The sequence below is a fragment of the Doryrhamphus excisus genome, chromosome 5 (genome assembly GCF_030265055.1).
Source record: "Doryrhamphus excisus isolate RoL2022-K1 chromosome 5, RoL_Dexc_1.0, whole genome shotgun sequence".
Taxonomy (NCBI): Eukaryota; Metazoa; Chordata; class Actinopteri; order Syngnathiformes; family Syngnathidae; genus Doryrhamphus; species Doryrhamphus excisus.
Genome location: NC_080470.1, coordinates 11,789,483 through 11,806,592, shown reverse-complemented (window position 1 = coordinate 11,806,592; position 17,110 = coordinate 11,789,483). Strand labels below are relative to the sequence as shown.

The following is a 17,110-nucleotide window of genomic DNA, read 5'->3' as shown; positions in this document are numbered from 1 at the left end:
TTGGTAATACTGCATTTAAATCTGACAGCATCATCTTACTGTGTGTGTGTGTGTGTGTGTGTGTGTGTGTGTGTGTGTGTAGGTGCAGAAAGAGGTGCACATGCAGTGGCTGAGGTGGCAGGAGAGGAGCTATGGCGTGGTGTCGCCTGCAGCCAAGTGCAGCATGATGGACACGCCCTTCTAGACACGCCATGACACAATCTCCCCTAAAACTTGTGACATAACACACATGCACACCTCAGCTTCTAGACTTGTCGCTTCATTTGTTAAACTAACAATTGAAAATAGAAAAAAAAGGCATCAATTAGTAAATAATATGTTTCCCTAGACTTTTCCCTTTTGGTTTTCATGTATGAATCCATTTGGATTAAGGCTGAAAGTTCATGATTTTGTTTTATACTGAATATATGCCGGAAATTTCCTAGCAATATATACTGTTATTCTAAAGCTGCTAATGTGTTGCTCATTGTCCAAAAATGCATGGGAACTGATTAGAAGAAAACAATCAATTGAACAGATAACTTCCTTCACCTTTTAATATTACTACAATATTTGTGCTGTTGGTGTTTTCTACTACTTTTGTTGGGCTCACAATAATCTGTCTTAACACCAGGTGAAAAGTCAGTGCAGCTTTCCTACACTTCATTGTGTTGCGCAAAAGCAAGATAACATCACACGTGGCAGCTACAACAGGTTTTCTGATAAATCCCAAAATAAATGTTTTTTTTTGCCACTACATGGATTGACTCTTATTAAGAGGTCCTTACAATTCAGTCGCACCAACATATTATTTTTTCCACAACTTTTGCCTGAATTATGCTATTTTTTTGCTATGTGATACTTTTCTAGAAGTTATTTAGTTATTTATTCTAGGCCCTGAGATTGGTCGGTATGGCAAGCATGCATTATTTTTTCTTCTATATTCTGTTTCTCAGATTTAAAACAAAGACCTGAGGACCCCAAAAATTATAACTAGAAAAATGTATTACATAGAGTGGTATCGCAGACTGAAATGTACATTCTAGAAACCACAAAATCGCAATCCTCATCCTTCAAGAGCTCTCCAGAGGGATTCTGGAGAGGGGAGTCCACCAGAGACTTTAAGCTCAGACCAGCATTTGGAGAAGGCATCGGACTCTGTCCTTTAAGGAATACTGACAACCAGCATGGAAAATTGATGGGCGTTTTTAAAAAGAGATTTGGCCTGATTTGACCACTGATGAAACGTACTGAAGAGTCAACTGCTGCCCCCTGGTGGTTTCTCCCATATACACGCAGCCACCCACACTTTGCTTGACTCAGCCATGTGTGTTTTTTATGACCCACTTCAGAAGCCCACCCCCGTGTCAGGGTTCGTCGTGGGGGCATAATGTGAGTCCGGGAGGGGGTCTGGAACGTGTAAAAGCTGCTGTGGGACAGGATGTGTCAGTTCGTCTCCACTAACCTCTGGCAGCTTTGAAGTCTCGCTCGTTTCTTTTAAAACACTGGTAAGTTTAGATTTTATGACTTCACCCTGCTATTTAAAGCTCTTACATTACAATAGATCTGCATGTATCTTCATTTTGGACCATTCTTTGCTTGGCGGGGGGGTTGCAGGGGTCCTCGACCCCTATCAACATGAATGACGACGACTTTTCAAATAGTTCACAATATTTCACACTAAATGGTAGTTGTTGTTTTTTTAATGGAAGCTGTTTCTTTTGTTCTCGTCAAACACCCCATACTGGGGGCAAGAAAGGGAAAGAGTGGGGGTTTAATAGCTTAATAACAGGGTACATGTTTCTTCCTGCTTGGACGTGTTCAACTCTGATTAAGAAAGCACGTTTTGAATACGTAAAAAGGTAAAAATACATTTAGAGAACATACTTGCCCTACAAGATGGAAAAGGAGTCAATTATGGCGTCTAAAAACTTAAGTAGCACACAGAATGAGTGGCTAGCTATGCCTCACAGCATCATGGGCTCAAACAGTGACCTTGGATTAGCATCATAACATGCAAAAGTGACATTTCAATGATGTGCTACCAATAATATGTGTCCCTCAGTACAGATATATACAGAATTATTTTCTCAAGTATTTTAAAGTACATACAGTATGGCGAGTTCACCACAATATCTATTTTTATGACTTGATGTATCATTCAATGCATACTGTACCTCGTCCTGTCTTAACAGAATCAAAGGATGCCTCACATCTGCATCCTCCTACTGGTCGCCACGGTGGTGGCCGAGCCTCTCAACAGCCGTGAAGGAGGAGGTGAAAATGAAGTCCTTGAAAACACAGATCCAGACCTCATGAAGATTCAGGCAAGATGTAGTAGCGTGTAGTAGAGAGCAGAAATGATTGAAATGACTGAAGACAGCTCCTGGAGCAACATTCATTCATTCATTCATTTTCTACCACTTTTTCCTCACGAGGGTCGCGGGGGTGCTGGAGCCTATCCCAGCTGTCTTCGGGCGAGAGGCGGGGTACACCCTGGACTGGTCGCCAGCCAATCACAGGGCACATATAGACCCTGGAGCACATGTTTTCGTTTATTTCATTTGACTTTATGCATTGCCTTAGGCTGCGTTCACACTCTGGGGTCTATTCTCCTATAGGACCAGTTGACTAAAAACCTCAGTGAGCCTACATCAACCCCCACACCTAGTACAGGTCTTTATTTTTATTCTAAATAATAATCATACACAATATACAGTCTATATCCCAACTAACAGTCTTTCCTTTCTCCCCCCCATTAGTGGCTTCTTTCAGTACTACAGGTGTTAGCCAAGTGTCCACCGCAGCTGCTATCCAGGCATCCAGTCTTGCTACCGTGTGTCCCGGCAACCAAGTGAGGCTGGAGGGCAGCTCGGAGTGCAGCTGCTCATCGTCAAACATGCTGAAAGATGGAGAGGTCTGCACCTGCCCCCCTGGGTTCATTGAGACAGCAGCAGGATGTAAAGGTCTATGCTCAAACTATTCAAGTATATAATATTCATAGCGGGCTGCACGTTGGTCGAGTGGTTAGCGCCCAGACCTCACAGCTAGGAGACCCGAGTTCAAATCCATCCACGCATGCACGGGGAGAACATGCAAACTCCACACAGAGATGGCTGAGGGTGGAATTGAAATCCTTGCGGTGTGGCCTACATGCTAACCACTTGTCCGCCATGCAGCCGGAATAAAATCATGATTAATAAACCAGGATTGTAAAATTACTGCTACAGATGAAAATAAAAATTAATAAACAGAAATGCATCTGGAAATATTAATAATTACAGAGTAGTTATTGCATACTTTTAAATGTTTAGTATTTTTAAATATACCTTATGATATTGATATGATACTAATTATAATCCCCCAAGGGGAAATTCACTTGACATGCTGTAAACGGTATGTAATGAAATGTACTTGAATGCACCTAATCAGATTATACAGACAAATAACAATAAGAAAACATTTGTAAAAGCGTTGTTCTTTCACTCCAGTAATGGTTTTGAGATGTTGCATGACAGATGTACCTAACGTGCCTCATCACTATATATACTTCTGTCTAGATCTGCATGCTATTTGGAGTGCACATACACGTGTAATTGAGTGTACCTTCCATCCGCAGACATCGATGAGTGTTCAGAAGAGGCACCCTGCGGTCCTCATGCCAACTGCACCAACTCCCTCGGCTCATACTCGTGTAGCTGTCACCATGGTTATCTGACGGGAGCTGGAGGGTGCCAGGGTCCGTCCGCAGGGATGATGTTTGTGTTAGAGCATGATGAGGAGTAATTACCGGTGCAATTAGTTGGGGGCTCATGCCGTCTGCCTCAAGCTCCATGTGTCATTTGTTGTTTTTAATTTTTGCAGATGTAGACGAGTGTGCTGTGGCAGCGGCAACTGGCCTGCAGGCCTGTAAGGGTAATGCAGAGTGCACAAACACCCTTGGCTCCTTCACTTGCTCCTGCCCTGTGGGATATGTCATGGATCTGGATGGGCAAAACTGTGAAGGTAAGGCAGGAGTTTTCTAAAATGCGTCTTTGTAATGTTTTATTTATTCTGTTGTAGACTTGGACGAGTGCAGCTTTGAGGAGCTGTGTCGCCGTGAGCTGGGAAACGTGTGCCTGAACACACCTGGTAGTTTTGTCTGTCAGTGCCTGCCTGGCTTCACAGTAGAGACCGCAGTCTGTGTTGGTAAATTTGTCACTGAGCTTTCAACACCATTGGATTGGTTTGATGTGATGATTCCATTCCTTCTCTAAATCTTCTTCTTCATCCCCTTCATCCTTAAATGTTGATAGGTGCTGTGTGTCCAAACTTCAATGTGTGCCAAGGTATGTATTGTGCTTGTACTGACTGATTTCGGAAATGTGGAAAACCAATACAGTGAGGTAATTGTTAAAACATGGTCATTTATTAACAGTTTTATTACATAACACAGCATTTAAAGCTCATGCGGATGCTACTGCCACCGCAGTTGGTAGGTTGCCTACAACCACGACGCTAATGATTTAGAGACTCTGGCGGTTGTGTTGCCGTTGTAGACCATATGCTCAGTGACTAGGCTCAGCTGTTAAAAAGTAGAGGTCCCCTCTTGTCCCCTTTGTCCTAGATGTGAACGAATGCTCGGAGAGTCCCGCAGTGTGTGAGGGTCGGGGGGTGTGTGAGAACACACACGGGAGCTACAAGTGTGTGTGCCCACGAGGTTACAATGGAAATGGCACACACTGCGAAGGTAAGCAATCATCCCTGAGGTGTCATTTATCGTGGATATTCAATCTATACTGCCATACAAGCTGTACACTGACTACTCTAAAGTATATCCAACTTTTATTGAAGTAATATTGACCATTGAGAAGATGTAATGTAAATGCTAGATGAAATGTGTGGGGTGTACTCACTTTTTAAAGATACCAACGAGTGTGTGTCTGGTGATCATGGCTGCGATGTCAACGCTCGGTGTGGTAACATCATCGGCTCCTATTTCTGCCAGTGCTACCAGGGCTTCAATGGAGATGGACATACTTGTTTTGGTGAGTGGCGTGGCACCGTAAAAATACAGTATGTAACCAAAGAGGGTGCCAAACTATTATTTGGTACCCTCAACAATGCACGGTGACCTAGTTGTTAGCATGCCTGCCTCAAAGACAGTGGAATAGCGTTTGTATGGTACTCTTGTCTGTAGGTGTCAGCGTGAATTATTCTTTGTCTTTGTCCTGTGATTGGCTGGCGACCAGTCCAGGGTGTATCCCGGCTCTTGCCCCCAAGTCAATTGTGACGTTAATTAGGACAAGTGGGCTGCATGGTATGAATGTGAGTGTGGTGTGAATGTTTGTTTGTCTAGATGTGCCCTGTGATTGGCTGGCGACCAGTCCAGGGTGTAGCCCAAAGACAGCCGGGATAGGCTCCAGCATGCCTGCCACCCTTGTGAGCAGTACTATATAAAATATATATAAAATGGATGGATGGGTCTCGAAAATTGATAGATTGATGGAGAACAATGCAGATTGTATTTGTTGACAGATATTGACGAGTGCGCTGTGAACAACGGACTCTGCGACCATAACTGTACCAATGAACCAGGAGGGTACAGCTGCCAGTGTGCTTCTGGCTACCTACGAAGCGAAGATGGACATAAATGCACAGGTGATCCCCAGCATTCATACTTAGATTATTTTGCCACTATTTTGTGGATGTATTTTTTAAATCTTACCCTAAAAAACTTTCTTTCACTCCCTAGACGTGAATGAGTGTTTGTCCTTGAACGGAAGCTGTGCGCACCTCTGCGTCAACATTCCAGGATCTTTCCAGTGCTCCTGCAGGCCAGGCTACCAGCTCCACATCGATGGCCACACCTGCGTAGGTCAGTGTATTCTTTTTTTTATTTTCACCCACTGCTCATTTTCAACTAATTTACATGCATCACTAAATCACTCAACATGTGTAAGTGGCTGTTCCAGTGAGTACATTTCATGGTTCATTGAGATATCCAAAATGTATCACGCAGAGAGAAAAGTTTATTTTAAATGAGTTTTTTCTCCCTCTGAATGAATGTGTGTATCCATTTAGACATTGACGAATGCAAACTCCAGAATGGCGGCTGCTCACACGCCTGTACCAATTCCCCGGGGGGACACAGCTGCCACTGCCCTTTTCCTCTGCTGCTAAACACCGACAACCTCACCTGCAGCAGTACGTGTCTCAATTATGCTCATACTTGAAACAACATGAGGTACACCTGCAGTATCTAATGTTAGTTTCTAATGATGGTTTCTTTTAACTGTTATCGACCCTCCTCAACGGTGGGATGCACATTTTATCACCATTACACCCACTTTTTAATTCTTTTGTATTTAAAGTTTTGATTATTTTGTTTTTATTTAACCCACTTCAATTGGCTCCAACATAACCCTGTGACCTTAGTGAGGACAATCAAGAAATGCATGCGTGGGTTTTCTGCGGGTACTCCGGTTTCCTCCCACATTCCAAAAACATGCCAGGTTAATTGGCGACTCCAAATTGTCCATAGGTATGAATGTGAGTGGGAATGGTTGTTTGTCTATATGTGCCCTGTGATTGACTGGCAACTAGTCCAGGGTGTGCCCCGCCTCTCACCCGCTGGGATGGGCTCCAGCATGCCTGTGACCCTCGTGAGGTTAAGCGGTACAGAAAATGGTTGGATGGACTTGGATAGTACTACTAAGGCTGCACTGGGAAGGCGAAGGACCCGTGATCCCAAGCTGTGCTGAGCTGTCCCTAATGTTCTAGTTAGTCACATGAGAAGGGCAATGCAGTGTGCTAAGAACATATTGTTAAATGGATAACTCTGACTGTGTCATCCTTATCAAGGCAGAATCTCTTGTATTGGATCACATTAGCTGTACCTAATGAAGTGGCCGGTGAGTCCATATGATCAATTGTTTTTGTTTTTTTATTTTGCTTCATACAGACATTATGTCTTGCAAGCTGAGAAACGGCGGTTGTGAGCACATGTGCGTCACAGGGGCTGAGGGCCGTGTTCAGTGCAGCTGTCGTGCTGGGTGGAAGCTGAGCAAGGACTTGAGGAGCTGTGTGGGTAAGACCTAACATGTAACAGTTCATGTAAATATAATGGCTGGGTAAAAACAAAACCTGCATTCTCAAGAAGGGTGATGGGTTTGTGGTCCTTGTCACAATTGCCCATAAGGCGATTCAACTTGTGAGATCCTACAAGGCACTTTTTGAATGGAACTTGTGACTTCAGCCTGGAGTTGTTGTGAGTTATTTGGACAGCTGTGTTATGTCAGCCTTATTGAATGCAACTGGGATCACCCCTAAAATCATGTATGAAGCGTGTGATGAGCTGTAAAAGCTGATAGATATAACTGCATGATTTCCTGTGTTGGTTAGTCTTAGCCTGTCTTTTATGTTCTCATCATGAGATGTGGACGAATGCGGGGACTTTACAAATGGAGGCTGCGAGCAGCTCTGTAAGAATCACCCGGGTGCATTCAACTGTACCTGCAGGGAAGGCTATCAGGTACAAACAGATGACCCCACCAAGTGCCGGCGTGAGTCAAACCCTCCAATACGATACTGTACTGGACAAATTATATGTGGGTTCTATCTCCTCCTGCGCTGTTTCTTTGCAGCTGTGTGTGACCCCCCCTGTCGGAACTATGGAGTGTGTGTTGCGCCAAACAGCTGTGACTGTCCTCCAGGATACCCTGGCCTTGGCTGTTCAGGTTTGTATCTATACTGTATATATGCTCTGGAGTGCATATACTCAAATACACTTGTTAGTGTTTGAGAGTAGTCTCCAATAATCGGTACAGAAAATAATTGAAAACTACAGCTGTATACTGTGAATGTATGAGATCCATGTTTATGTTCCAGCCATGTGCTCCCCACCTTGTGCACATGGAGGTACATGTATGCGCTGGAACAAGTGTTTGTGTCCTCTTGGCTGGACTGGAGAAGGCTGCCTTACGGGTACGTGATTATTATTCCACTGTGTTTGTGTTCTCCTTATGGGGATGGTTTGTTTGTTTATTTAATTAGGACAGTACATACGTATTAATCACAGTAAATATTCCAGAATTAGTGACAATAGCTAAATTTAATCTGTGGTCATAAGGCAGGCACCGTAAACAAATACAATTATAAATGACAGCATACATAAAACATCTTACAACCATAAAATGTTTTATATACAATATACAGTACATTTACAGACAATATTACACCTGCATAACTTCATAAGACCAGTTACAGTAAACATAAAAGAGATTGTTAGGCAATATAAATAGGATGATAAAAGCATTGTTAACTAGCTCATTATGCTAATTTGTTTGCATGTATGTACTGTATGTACAGTGAAGAAAATAAGTATTTGAACACCCTGCTATTTTGCTATTTCTCCCACTTAGAAATCATGGAGGGGTCTGAAATTTTCATCGTAGGTGCATGTCCACTGTGAGAGAGATAAACTAAAAAGAAAAATCCAGAAATCACAATGCATGATTTTTTAACAATTTATTTGTGTGATACAGCTGCAAATAAGTATTTGAACACCTGTGTATCATCTAGAATTCTGACCCTGAAAGACCTGTTAGTCTGCCCATTAGAAGTCCACCTGCACTCCATGTATCATCCTGAATCAGATGCACCTGTTTGAGGTCGTTAGCTGCATAAAGACACCTGTCCACCCCATACAATCAGTAAGACTTTAACTTGTAACATGGCGAAGACCAAAGAGCTGTCCAAAGACACCAGAGACAAAATTGTACACCTCCACAAGGCTGGAAAGGGCTACGGAGCAATTACCAAGCAGCTTGGTGAAAAAAGGTCCACTGTTGGAGCTATCATTAGAAAATGGAAGAAGCTAAACATGACGGTCAATCTCAATCGGAGTGGAGCCCCATGCAAGATATCACCTCGTGGGGTCTCAATGATTCTAAGAAAGGTGAGGAATCAGCCCAGAACTACACGACAGGACTTGGTCAATGACCTGAAAAGAGCTGGGACCACCGTTTCCAAGGTTACTGTAGGTAATACACTAAGACGTCATGATGTGAAATCATGCATGGCACGAAAGGTTCCCCTGCTTAAACCAGCACATGTCAAGGCCCGTCTTAAGTTTGCATATGACCATTTGGATGATACAGAGGAGTCATGGGAGAAAGTTTTATGGTCAGATGAGACCAAAATAGAACTTTTTGGTCATAATTCCAATAAGCGTGTTTGGAGGAAGAAGAATGAAGAGTACAATCCGAAGAACACCATCCCTACTGTGAAGCATGGGGGTGGTAGCATCATGCTTTGGGGGTGTTTTTCTGCACATGGGACAGGACGAGTGCACTGCATTAAAGAGAGGATGACTGGGGCCGTGTATTGTGAGATTTTGGGGAACAACCTCCTTCCCTCTGTCAGAGCATTGAAGATGGGTCGTGGCTGGGTCTTCCAACACGACAACGACCCGAAGCACACAGCCAGGAAAACCAAGGAGTGGCTCCGTAAGAAGCATATCAAGGTTCTAGCATGGCCCAGCCAGTCTCCAGACCTGAACCCAATCGAAAATCTTTGGAGGGAGCTCAAACTCCGTGTTTCTCAGCGACAGCCCAGAAACCTGACTGATCTAGAGAAGATCTGTGTGGAGGAGTGGGCCAAGATCCCTCCTGCAGTGTGTGCAAACCTGGTGAAAAACTACAGGAAACGTTTGACCTCTGTAATAGCAAACAAAGGCTACTGTACCAAATATTAACATTCATTTTCTCAGGTGTTCAAATACTTATTTGCAGCTGTATCACACAAATAAATTGTTAAAAAATCATGCATTGTGATTTCTGGATTTTTCTTTTTAGTTTATCTCTCTCACAGTGGACATGCACCTACGATGAAAATTTCAGACCCCTCCATGATTTCTAGGTGGGAGAAATAGCAAAATAGCAGGGTGTTCAAATACTTATTTTCTTCACTGTATGTAGTGATGTATGTATTCTGCTCCTGTCAGCTGTGTGCGAGCTGCCGTGTGCTAACGGTGGTCGCTGTGTGGGCCCTGATAGCTGCCAGTGTCCCTCTGATTACACGGGCCCCCAGTGCCTCCTGCGTGAGTAACAACCTCGGCATGGTGGCTCGCCCCTTCGAGACCACAGAGACATAGAATAAGTTGGTTTGTTTGTGTGTCTTTTTTGTAGCCTTGTGCACACCTGCTTGTCAAAATGGCGGTAGATGTGTAGACGTCAACAAATGCACGTGTGTCAGCGGATGGCATGGAGCTCGTTGCCAGATAGGTTGCACCACTTTCCTTCTTGTACTTAAGCACAAAATTGTGTACGAGTTTGCAGAAAAAAATGTACTGTGATTGAGGGGAATTGATTTTTGATTACTGTCAATGCTTTTATCATTGCTGGGGCATTTATTTACTTAAAAATCAAAGGATAATGTACCATTATTATACTGCACAGAAGAAACAGAACCAATGTAATAGCAGTACGGAGCAAACTGCTCAATCTACATTTACATGAGGGCAATAAATAATACTGGCATAAAATGGAGATATCGGATCATATCGATATTGGTATTCCTGCCGATTTTGCCTATAGATTGTAAATATGCAATTTGTTAGTTTTGCTCTTTACATGTAATGTGGCTTCACTTCATTTACTTTCATATCTATCTGCAGACAAAATTTCATAAAAATTCAATTGGCCAAAATCTGTTTTCCTTGCCTGAAAATACTGCATGTAGCGTTTGCATTGTGGTTGGTGTGAAAAAGAAAACACAGCGGGCTGCTACACTGCAGTGTGAAGAATATTATTGAAAAACTTTTTTGTCGTCAAAAACATGTACAGTGAAGAAAATAAGTATTTGAACACCCTGCTATTTTGCTATTTCTCCCACTTAGAAATCATGGAGGGGTCTGAAATTTTCATCGTAGGTGCATGTCCACTGTGAGAGAGATAAACTAAAAAGAAAAATCCAGAAATCACAATGCATGATTTTTTAACAATTTATTTGTGTGATACAGCTGCAAATAAGTATTTGAACACCTGAGAAAATGAATGTTAATATTTGGTACAGTAGCCTTTGTTTGCTATTACAGAGGTCAAACGTTTCCTGTAGTTTTTCACCAGGTTTGCACACACTGCAGGAGGGATCTTGGCCCACTCCTCCACACAGATCTTCTCTAGATCAGTCAGGTTTCTGGGCTGTCGCTGAGAAACACGGAGTTTGAGCTCCCTCCAAAGATTTTCGATTGGGTTCAGGTCTGGAGACTGGCTGGGCCATGCTAGAACCTTGATATGCTTCTTACGGAGCCACTCCTTGGTTTTCCTGGCTGTGTGCTTCGGGTCGTTGTCGTGTTGGAAGACCCAGCCACGACCCATCTTCAATGCTCTGACAGAGGGAAGGAGGTTGTTCCCCAAAATCTCACAATACACGGCCCCAGTCATCCTCTCTTTAATGCAGTGCACTCGTCCTGTCCCATGTGCAGAAAAACACCCCCAAAGCATGATGCTACCACCCCCATGCTTCACAGTAGGGATGGTGTTCTTCGGATTGTACTCTTCATTCTTCTTCCTCCAAACACGCTTATTGGAATTATGACCAAAAAGTTCTATTTTGGTCTCATCTGACCATAAAACTTTCTCCCATGACTCCTCTGTATCATCCAAATGGTCATATGCAAACTTAAGACGGGCCTTGACATGTGCTGGTTTAAGCAGGGGAACCTTTCGTGCCATGCATGATTTCACATCATGACGTCTTAGTGTATTACCTACAGTAACCTTGGAAACGGTGGTCCCAGCTCTTTTCAGGTCATTGACCAAGTCCTGTCGTGTAGTTCTGGGCTGATTCCTCACCTTTCTTAGAATCATTGAGACCCCACGAGGTGATATCTTGCATGGGGCTCCACTCCGATTGAGATTGACCGTCATGTTTAGCTTCTTCCATTTTCTAATGATAGCTCCAACAGTGGACCTTTTTTCACCAAGCTGCTTGGTAATTGCTCCGTAGCCCTTTCCAGCCTTGTGGAGGTGTACAATTTTGTCTCTGGTGTCTTTGGACAGCTCTTTGGTCTTCGCCAAGTTACAAGTTAAAGTCTTACTGATTGTATGGGGTGGACAGGTGTCTTTATGCAGCTAACGACCTCAAACAGGTGCATCTGATTCAGGATGATACATGGAGTGCAGGTGGACTTCTAATGGGCAGACTAACAGGTCTTTCAGGGTCAGAATTCTAGATGATACACAGGTGTTCAAATACTTATTTGCAGCTGTATCACACAAATAAATTGTTAAAAAATCATGCATTGTGATTTCTGGATTTTTCTTTTTAGTTTATCTCTCTCACAGTGGACATGCACCTACGATGAAAATTTCAGACCCCTCCATGATTTCTAAGTGGGAGAAATAGCAAAATAGCAGGGTGTTCAAATACTTATTTTCTTCACTGTAAATGGATACTTTGTTGACTTTTAAAACATATTTTGACAGCCTAAGTTATTATATATTTGTAGTAGAGACTTGAAATGTGCACAGTTTCAACTTGCAGGGGCTGTAGGTGTCTTACAGTCCTTTTTCATTCAGAGCCTATTCAGTGCCAGAGACCATGTCAAAACAGTGGCGTGTGTGAAGGTTTCAACAGGTGTCGCTGTCCCAAAGGGTTCACTGGAAATCTTTGTGAAACAGGTCAGTTGTACTGGATATGTATAGTGATGTCTGCTTCACATGTCTTGACTTTGTATGTATTGATATTTGCAGCTGTGACCACGCCCTGCGTACCTCCCTGCCAACACGGTGCCACGTGCAGTCCTCACAACACTTGCACCTGTCCAGAAGGAATGACAGGCCTGCGCTGCGAGAGACTGTACCTATGAGCCGCTTAATGTACAAAAGAGCCCCACAATTATCACACGTGGCATAAAGGGATGTGCTTGTGTGTGTGCGCTATAGGACCTGCCCTGTGGTCACCACTGTGGTCAGCATGGCTCGAGCGGTGAGAAAGGCTTTTCGGGGGAGTTACGTTGATCGTTGTGGACCCTTGGGGATACAGCTTTGCACCAAATACAGGTGTTTTTTTCTTATATACATACAGTTAAACATTTTTAATATCTTGAAAATTATATTAATAGAAATTATTAATAGGATGTATGCTATTTTGGAATATTTAAATTACATCACTTCATGTCACCAAAGCTGCTCATTCAAGTCCTTATTTTTTGCGCATGTGACTACACACCCTTTGGTTACATGACAAAATGAATGCTACTGAAGTGAATGCTACTCCAACTCCAACAAAGTGTGCACCAAGTATCTTTTTTAATTATCGTTTGACCGGACCAGTATACTGAGACCCCCCAAGTGTGAAAGCTGCCTTAGTCTGTGTTTGTTTTTTCTTCCTCAGGATGAACCAAGCACGCGTGTACCTACAAGCCTACAGAGTGGGCTACAAAATCCAGTGTCCAGAGAAGCAAGGCAGATAAAGTGCTGTTAAAGCAACACCCCTTACACAGCATTTCAATCAATGTTGAAGCAGCTTTCAGTCTTGTCAACGGGACAGCATATGGCTTAATCTTTAAACTAAAGTAAAGTGATCTATTATAAGGTTGTTGTTTTTTTGTTTTTTTTACAATCTCATGCGTTGTTTTTATTTCTCAAAATATTTCCATTAAAAGTAAAATGTACAATATATTGGTCATTATGTGATTTTATGGGAGGTTTAAGTAACACTTGTTGTTGTGCACTGTTCACACCATCAAACACATCTCTTTTCAACTCTGGTAGTGTAGTATGTAATGTAATGTAATTAGCATTGTAATTACAGTATTTTATATACTACGTAATGAAGTCAATTTTATATGGTGTTTATCGTGTTTTTTCTTATTACCCCCCCCCCCCCCCCCTCCCCACGTTACAGACGACATCCGACCAATGTTTGTATTTGTGTACCACCTACTCCAGCCACATCGTAGGATTAAGGAGTAGTAAGTGACGCAATCCATTCTGTTTAACACATTAAAACGCCGATGAAGTTTCTAAATACAATAACTCAAGTCAGAAATGTGTTTTTAAAACATGATTTATAATATGCACTACGGGTAATTGATCAAAAACAGGAACTAATATGTTTTAAACCAAACAGCTATTTAAATATCACTTTGGCATTTTGTAATTTATTTCGAAAGACCGGAAGCCGCCCTCTTGCTAGCTCTGTATCCGCTTTGAATTACACAGGCGTGACCTGCAGTGTGTCCTCCAAACTGTCACAGTTTTGCTGATACATTTAAGGACAAGGACAACCGAAATATGGTGTACGAGGAGAAAATGATAACGAACGGGGAACCCGAGGATGTAAGTATACATATATATGTAAACACATGTATATGTTTTAGAAACGCGGAGAGAATGAACGTATCACCTTGGAAGTGTTTGCTAATGTTAGCATGTTAGCTAAGTGCTGCTAAGCTGTAGACTTGTAGCCTCGCTATCATTGTACATGGAATTCCGTATGTTGATAAAGGTTACGTTGTGATTATAAATGTATTATTCAATAACGTGGTGATGGTGTGATGTTTTCAGGACGAGGAAGAAGAGGAGGAAGAAGAAATGGTGGTATGTATTGGGATGGCGATTAAAGTATAGCTCCTGGAATTAACTGAGGGGCACATCCGGAATTGTAAAGCCACTATTATATAATGTGTATACATCATGCAATGTGCAATATTTAAAGTTCACTCCTCTGGGATTATTACTTTGACCCTATCAACCCGAAATCCCTGAACATGGAAGGCACCTCTTTTTAAAGACCCCAGGGGATATGTTTGTTTTTTACATCATGTTTTCAGCATTATTTGGGTCATATTTAATTCATCATAATGTATAAATCATATGTATTTCCTATGTATTGTGCTTCATTGATCACCATGAGCATCCTTACTTCTCTGTTGTTTGCTAATACAGTAAACCTCGGATATATCGGACTCGGATATATCGGAAATTCGCTCACAACGGACAGATAAAAAAAGAACCAATTTTTCTGTAATGCATTTCCAATAAAAATTCATTGCATATATCAGATTTTTTATAACGGATTTCGCCTATTTCGGACAAAATCTCCAGTCCCGTTCCAATGCATTTCCATTCAATTTCCCTCGCATATATCGGATGGCCGCATCGTGGCGCTCCGATTCGCCGAATCGTGACAGGCCGCTATACGACGTCATTTGCAGCGTTTACAGCGTTGCCTGCGCGTCCAGGTACTTTGGAAACATAGTCAAGGAAGTGCCTTTTTATAACGGATAAAATCCGATTTACGCATATACCGGATATAAATCCGATATATGCGTAAAACGGACATTTTCCGGTATACGCATATAACGGATTTCGCTTATATCGGACAAAACCAGTGGGAACAATTGAATCCGATATATCCGAGGTTTACTGTATAGCTTACTCTGGTCTGAATCAATAATTAAACAGTCAATCAGGATTATCATGGAACCAAAGACTGTGTACAGTAAAACATGCATAAAAACATTATTTCACAAACAACATCCATAATATACATATAAAAATACAATTGTAGTACCTTTACAGTAGCATGTCGTAAAGACTCAGATGGACTAAATATCCATGACTAAATGTCAAATATGTAGGACAAAAAGCGTCAGCTCTCTTTTCCATGCTTTCAAGACAGTCAGGTTGTTTTTGAGAGGACAAAAATACTGTGTTGTATTCAGTGAGTAAAAATGGGTGATCAAAACACAGTATGCAATAGAAATGATATAAATTCGGCAGAGTATGCAGATTTTAATTTTATGACCCTGTTGTGATGAAGCATGTTGATCTAGCATCATGCTGCAACACGTCAATTTCATAAGTAAACAAGGCTGATGCTGAGAGAAAATAGGAGGAACTGGTGACAAAGATGGGTGCAATATCCATCATTTGGACTGGGCTTTAAATCATCTGACAATCAGCAGAAAAATATACAGTGCACAGTGTTTGGAGCAACAGTTCCAACAAACCAGTAGTACGGCAAACTTGTTATACAGCCGAACAGACCTAGACTTCCACAGTCAAAAGGTACTCCTTACAATAGGAAGTGTCTGTGATGGATGGAAATTACCAGGACCATTACCATTTACCTGTGAAAAGACTTCTCAGATGGTGGGGCTTTAAAGCCATTTTTAAGCAAAAATAACACACTACATTGACTGCCAGCCATTTTCAGAGGAGAGAGTAGTCATGATTTAGGTTATTATCAAGAAAACTATGGAAGTTTCTAGATATTAAATATTAAACTCATGAGCTATTTTTGTTGACATCATATGTATCCAAACAAATGTACATCTAGTTGAACCAGGCATTGAAATGGATCAATAAACTGAAGAAACAAGAGTGGTCTAATCATTTTTTCCATCACTGTACATATGTTTAAAGAAAAAAACATCAGGCTAGACTAGTGTCTATGTAACCTGTTAGAAATTGTTTAATTATAATATATAAGAATATATTGTTATACATATATATTGATATAGCAATATGGATTTCAGGTTATAATGCCCATCCCAATTTGGTTCATTACAGTTTCTTCATTTCTAGTTAATGCAGTGTAATCTTATTTTCAGGATCCGCTTGAGACAATGCGACAGAAGTGTGCAGAGACAGAACACTGTGTGCACACTCAGGCACGCCTGGAGCAGTGCGAGACCCGAGTCAACTCTCGCTCCGCCACAGAGGAGGATTGCACCGAGGAGCTTTTTGACTTCCTCCATGCTAGGGACCACTGTGTAAGTCATAAACGCCTCAGTAGCCCACAGGTCATATGATTTAATGCGTGTATGCATTTTTAAATGTGTGACATATGTCTTATCTGCTGTTTCTAGGTGGCACACAAGCTTTTCCATTCAGTTAAATGAACCACTCCCTCTTCCATTGGCAAGGTTGAACAAGGAGGAGACTATGGTTCTAATTAACATCTATATGTAAATCTGTTATTTTGCATTATGTGAACATGTGACAAAATGGTGTAAACAGTAAAATGAGTCAATATTTAATTAAAGTGGATGACTTAAGACACCCTGCATTGTGTCTCTGTTAAGTGAATGACTATAATTTCAAACTGGTGAAATCATTTGTGTAAGTGTGTGTGT

The 17,110-nt window shown here is 41.8% G+C and overlaps 2 protein-coding genes across 5 annotated transcripts; both read left to right on the top strand.

Annotated features, from left to right (window-relative positions):
* The first annotated feature begins 810 nt into the window (after nucleotides 1-810).
* Nucleotides 811-13,680, top strand: si:ch211-221n20.8 (neurogenic locus notch homolog protein 1). 3 transcript variants are annotated; one of them, XM_058073102.1, is made up of 23 exons: nucleotides 876-1,487; nucleotides 2,175-2,306; nucleotides 2,601-2,655; nucleotides 2,742-2,945; nucleotides 3,599-3,718; nucleotides 3,844-3,984; nucleotides 4,042-4,167; nucleotides 4,275-4,307; nucleotides 4,586-4,708; nucleotides 4,884-5,006; nucleotides 5,497-5,619; nucleotides 5,714-5,836; nucleotides 6,043-6,165; nucleotides 6,923-7,048; nucleotides 7,395-7,523; nucleotides 7,605-7,697; nucleotides 7,849-7,944; nucleotides 9,965-10,060; nucleotides 10,149-10,244; nucleotides 12,543-12,644; nucleotides 12,717-12,822; nucleotides 12,909-13,025; nucleotides 13,360-13,680. In XM_058073102.1, exons 2-23 carry the CDS (start codon nucleotides 2,184-2,186, stop codon nucleotides 13,436-13,438), a joined length of 2,457 nt encoding a protein of 818 aa, XP_057929085.1. In that variant the 5' UTR covers nucleotides 876-1,487; nucleotides 2,175-2,183; the 3' UTR covers nucleotides 13,439-13,680. The 3 variants fall into 3 exon arrangements, 2 of the variants coding, with proteins under 2 accessions (XP_057929085.1, XP_057929086.1); XR_009129842.1 differs by lacking the exons at nucleotides 12,543-12,644; nucleotides 12,717-12,822; nucleotides 12,909-13,025; nucleotides 13,360-13,680 and adding an exon at nucleotides 9,816-9,879 and having other exon boundaries at nucleotides 811-1,487; XM_058073103.1 differs by lacking the exons at nucleotides 876-1,487; nucleotides 2,175-2,306; nucleotides 2,601-2,655; nucleotides 2,742-2,945 and having other exon boundaries at nucleotides 3,638-3,761; nucleotides 13,360-13,669.
* Nucleotides 13,681-14,146: 466 nt separating this feature from the next.
* LOC131129533 (cytochrome b-c1 complex subunit 6, mitochondrial) lies at nucleotides 14,147-17,041 on the top strand. 2 transcript variants are annotated; one of them, XM_058073190.1, is made up of 4 exons: nucleotides 14,147-14,306; nucleotides 14,535-14,567; nucleotides 16,586-16,747; nucleotides 16,844-17,041. In XM_058073190.1, the coding sequence occupies exons 1-4, from the start codon at nucleotides 14,262-14,264 to the stop codon at nucleotides 16,874-16,876; spliced, it is 273 nt and encodes a 90-aa protein (XP_057929173.1). In that variant the 5' UTR covers nucleotides 14,147-14,261; the 3' UTR covers nucleotides 16,877-17,041. The 2 variants fall into 2 exon arrangements, with proteins under 2 accessions (XP_057929173.1, XP_057929174.1); XM_058073191.1 differs by lacking the exon at nucleotides 14,535-14,567 and having other exon boundaries at nucleotides 14,155-14,306.
* The last annotated feature ends 69 nt before the right edge of the window (nucleotides 17,042-17,110 follow it).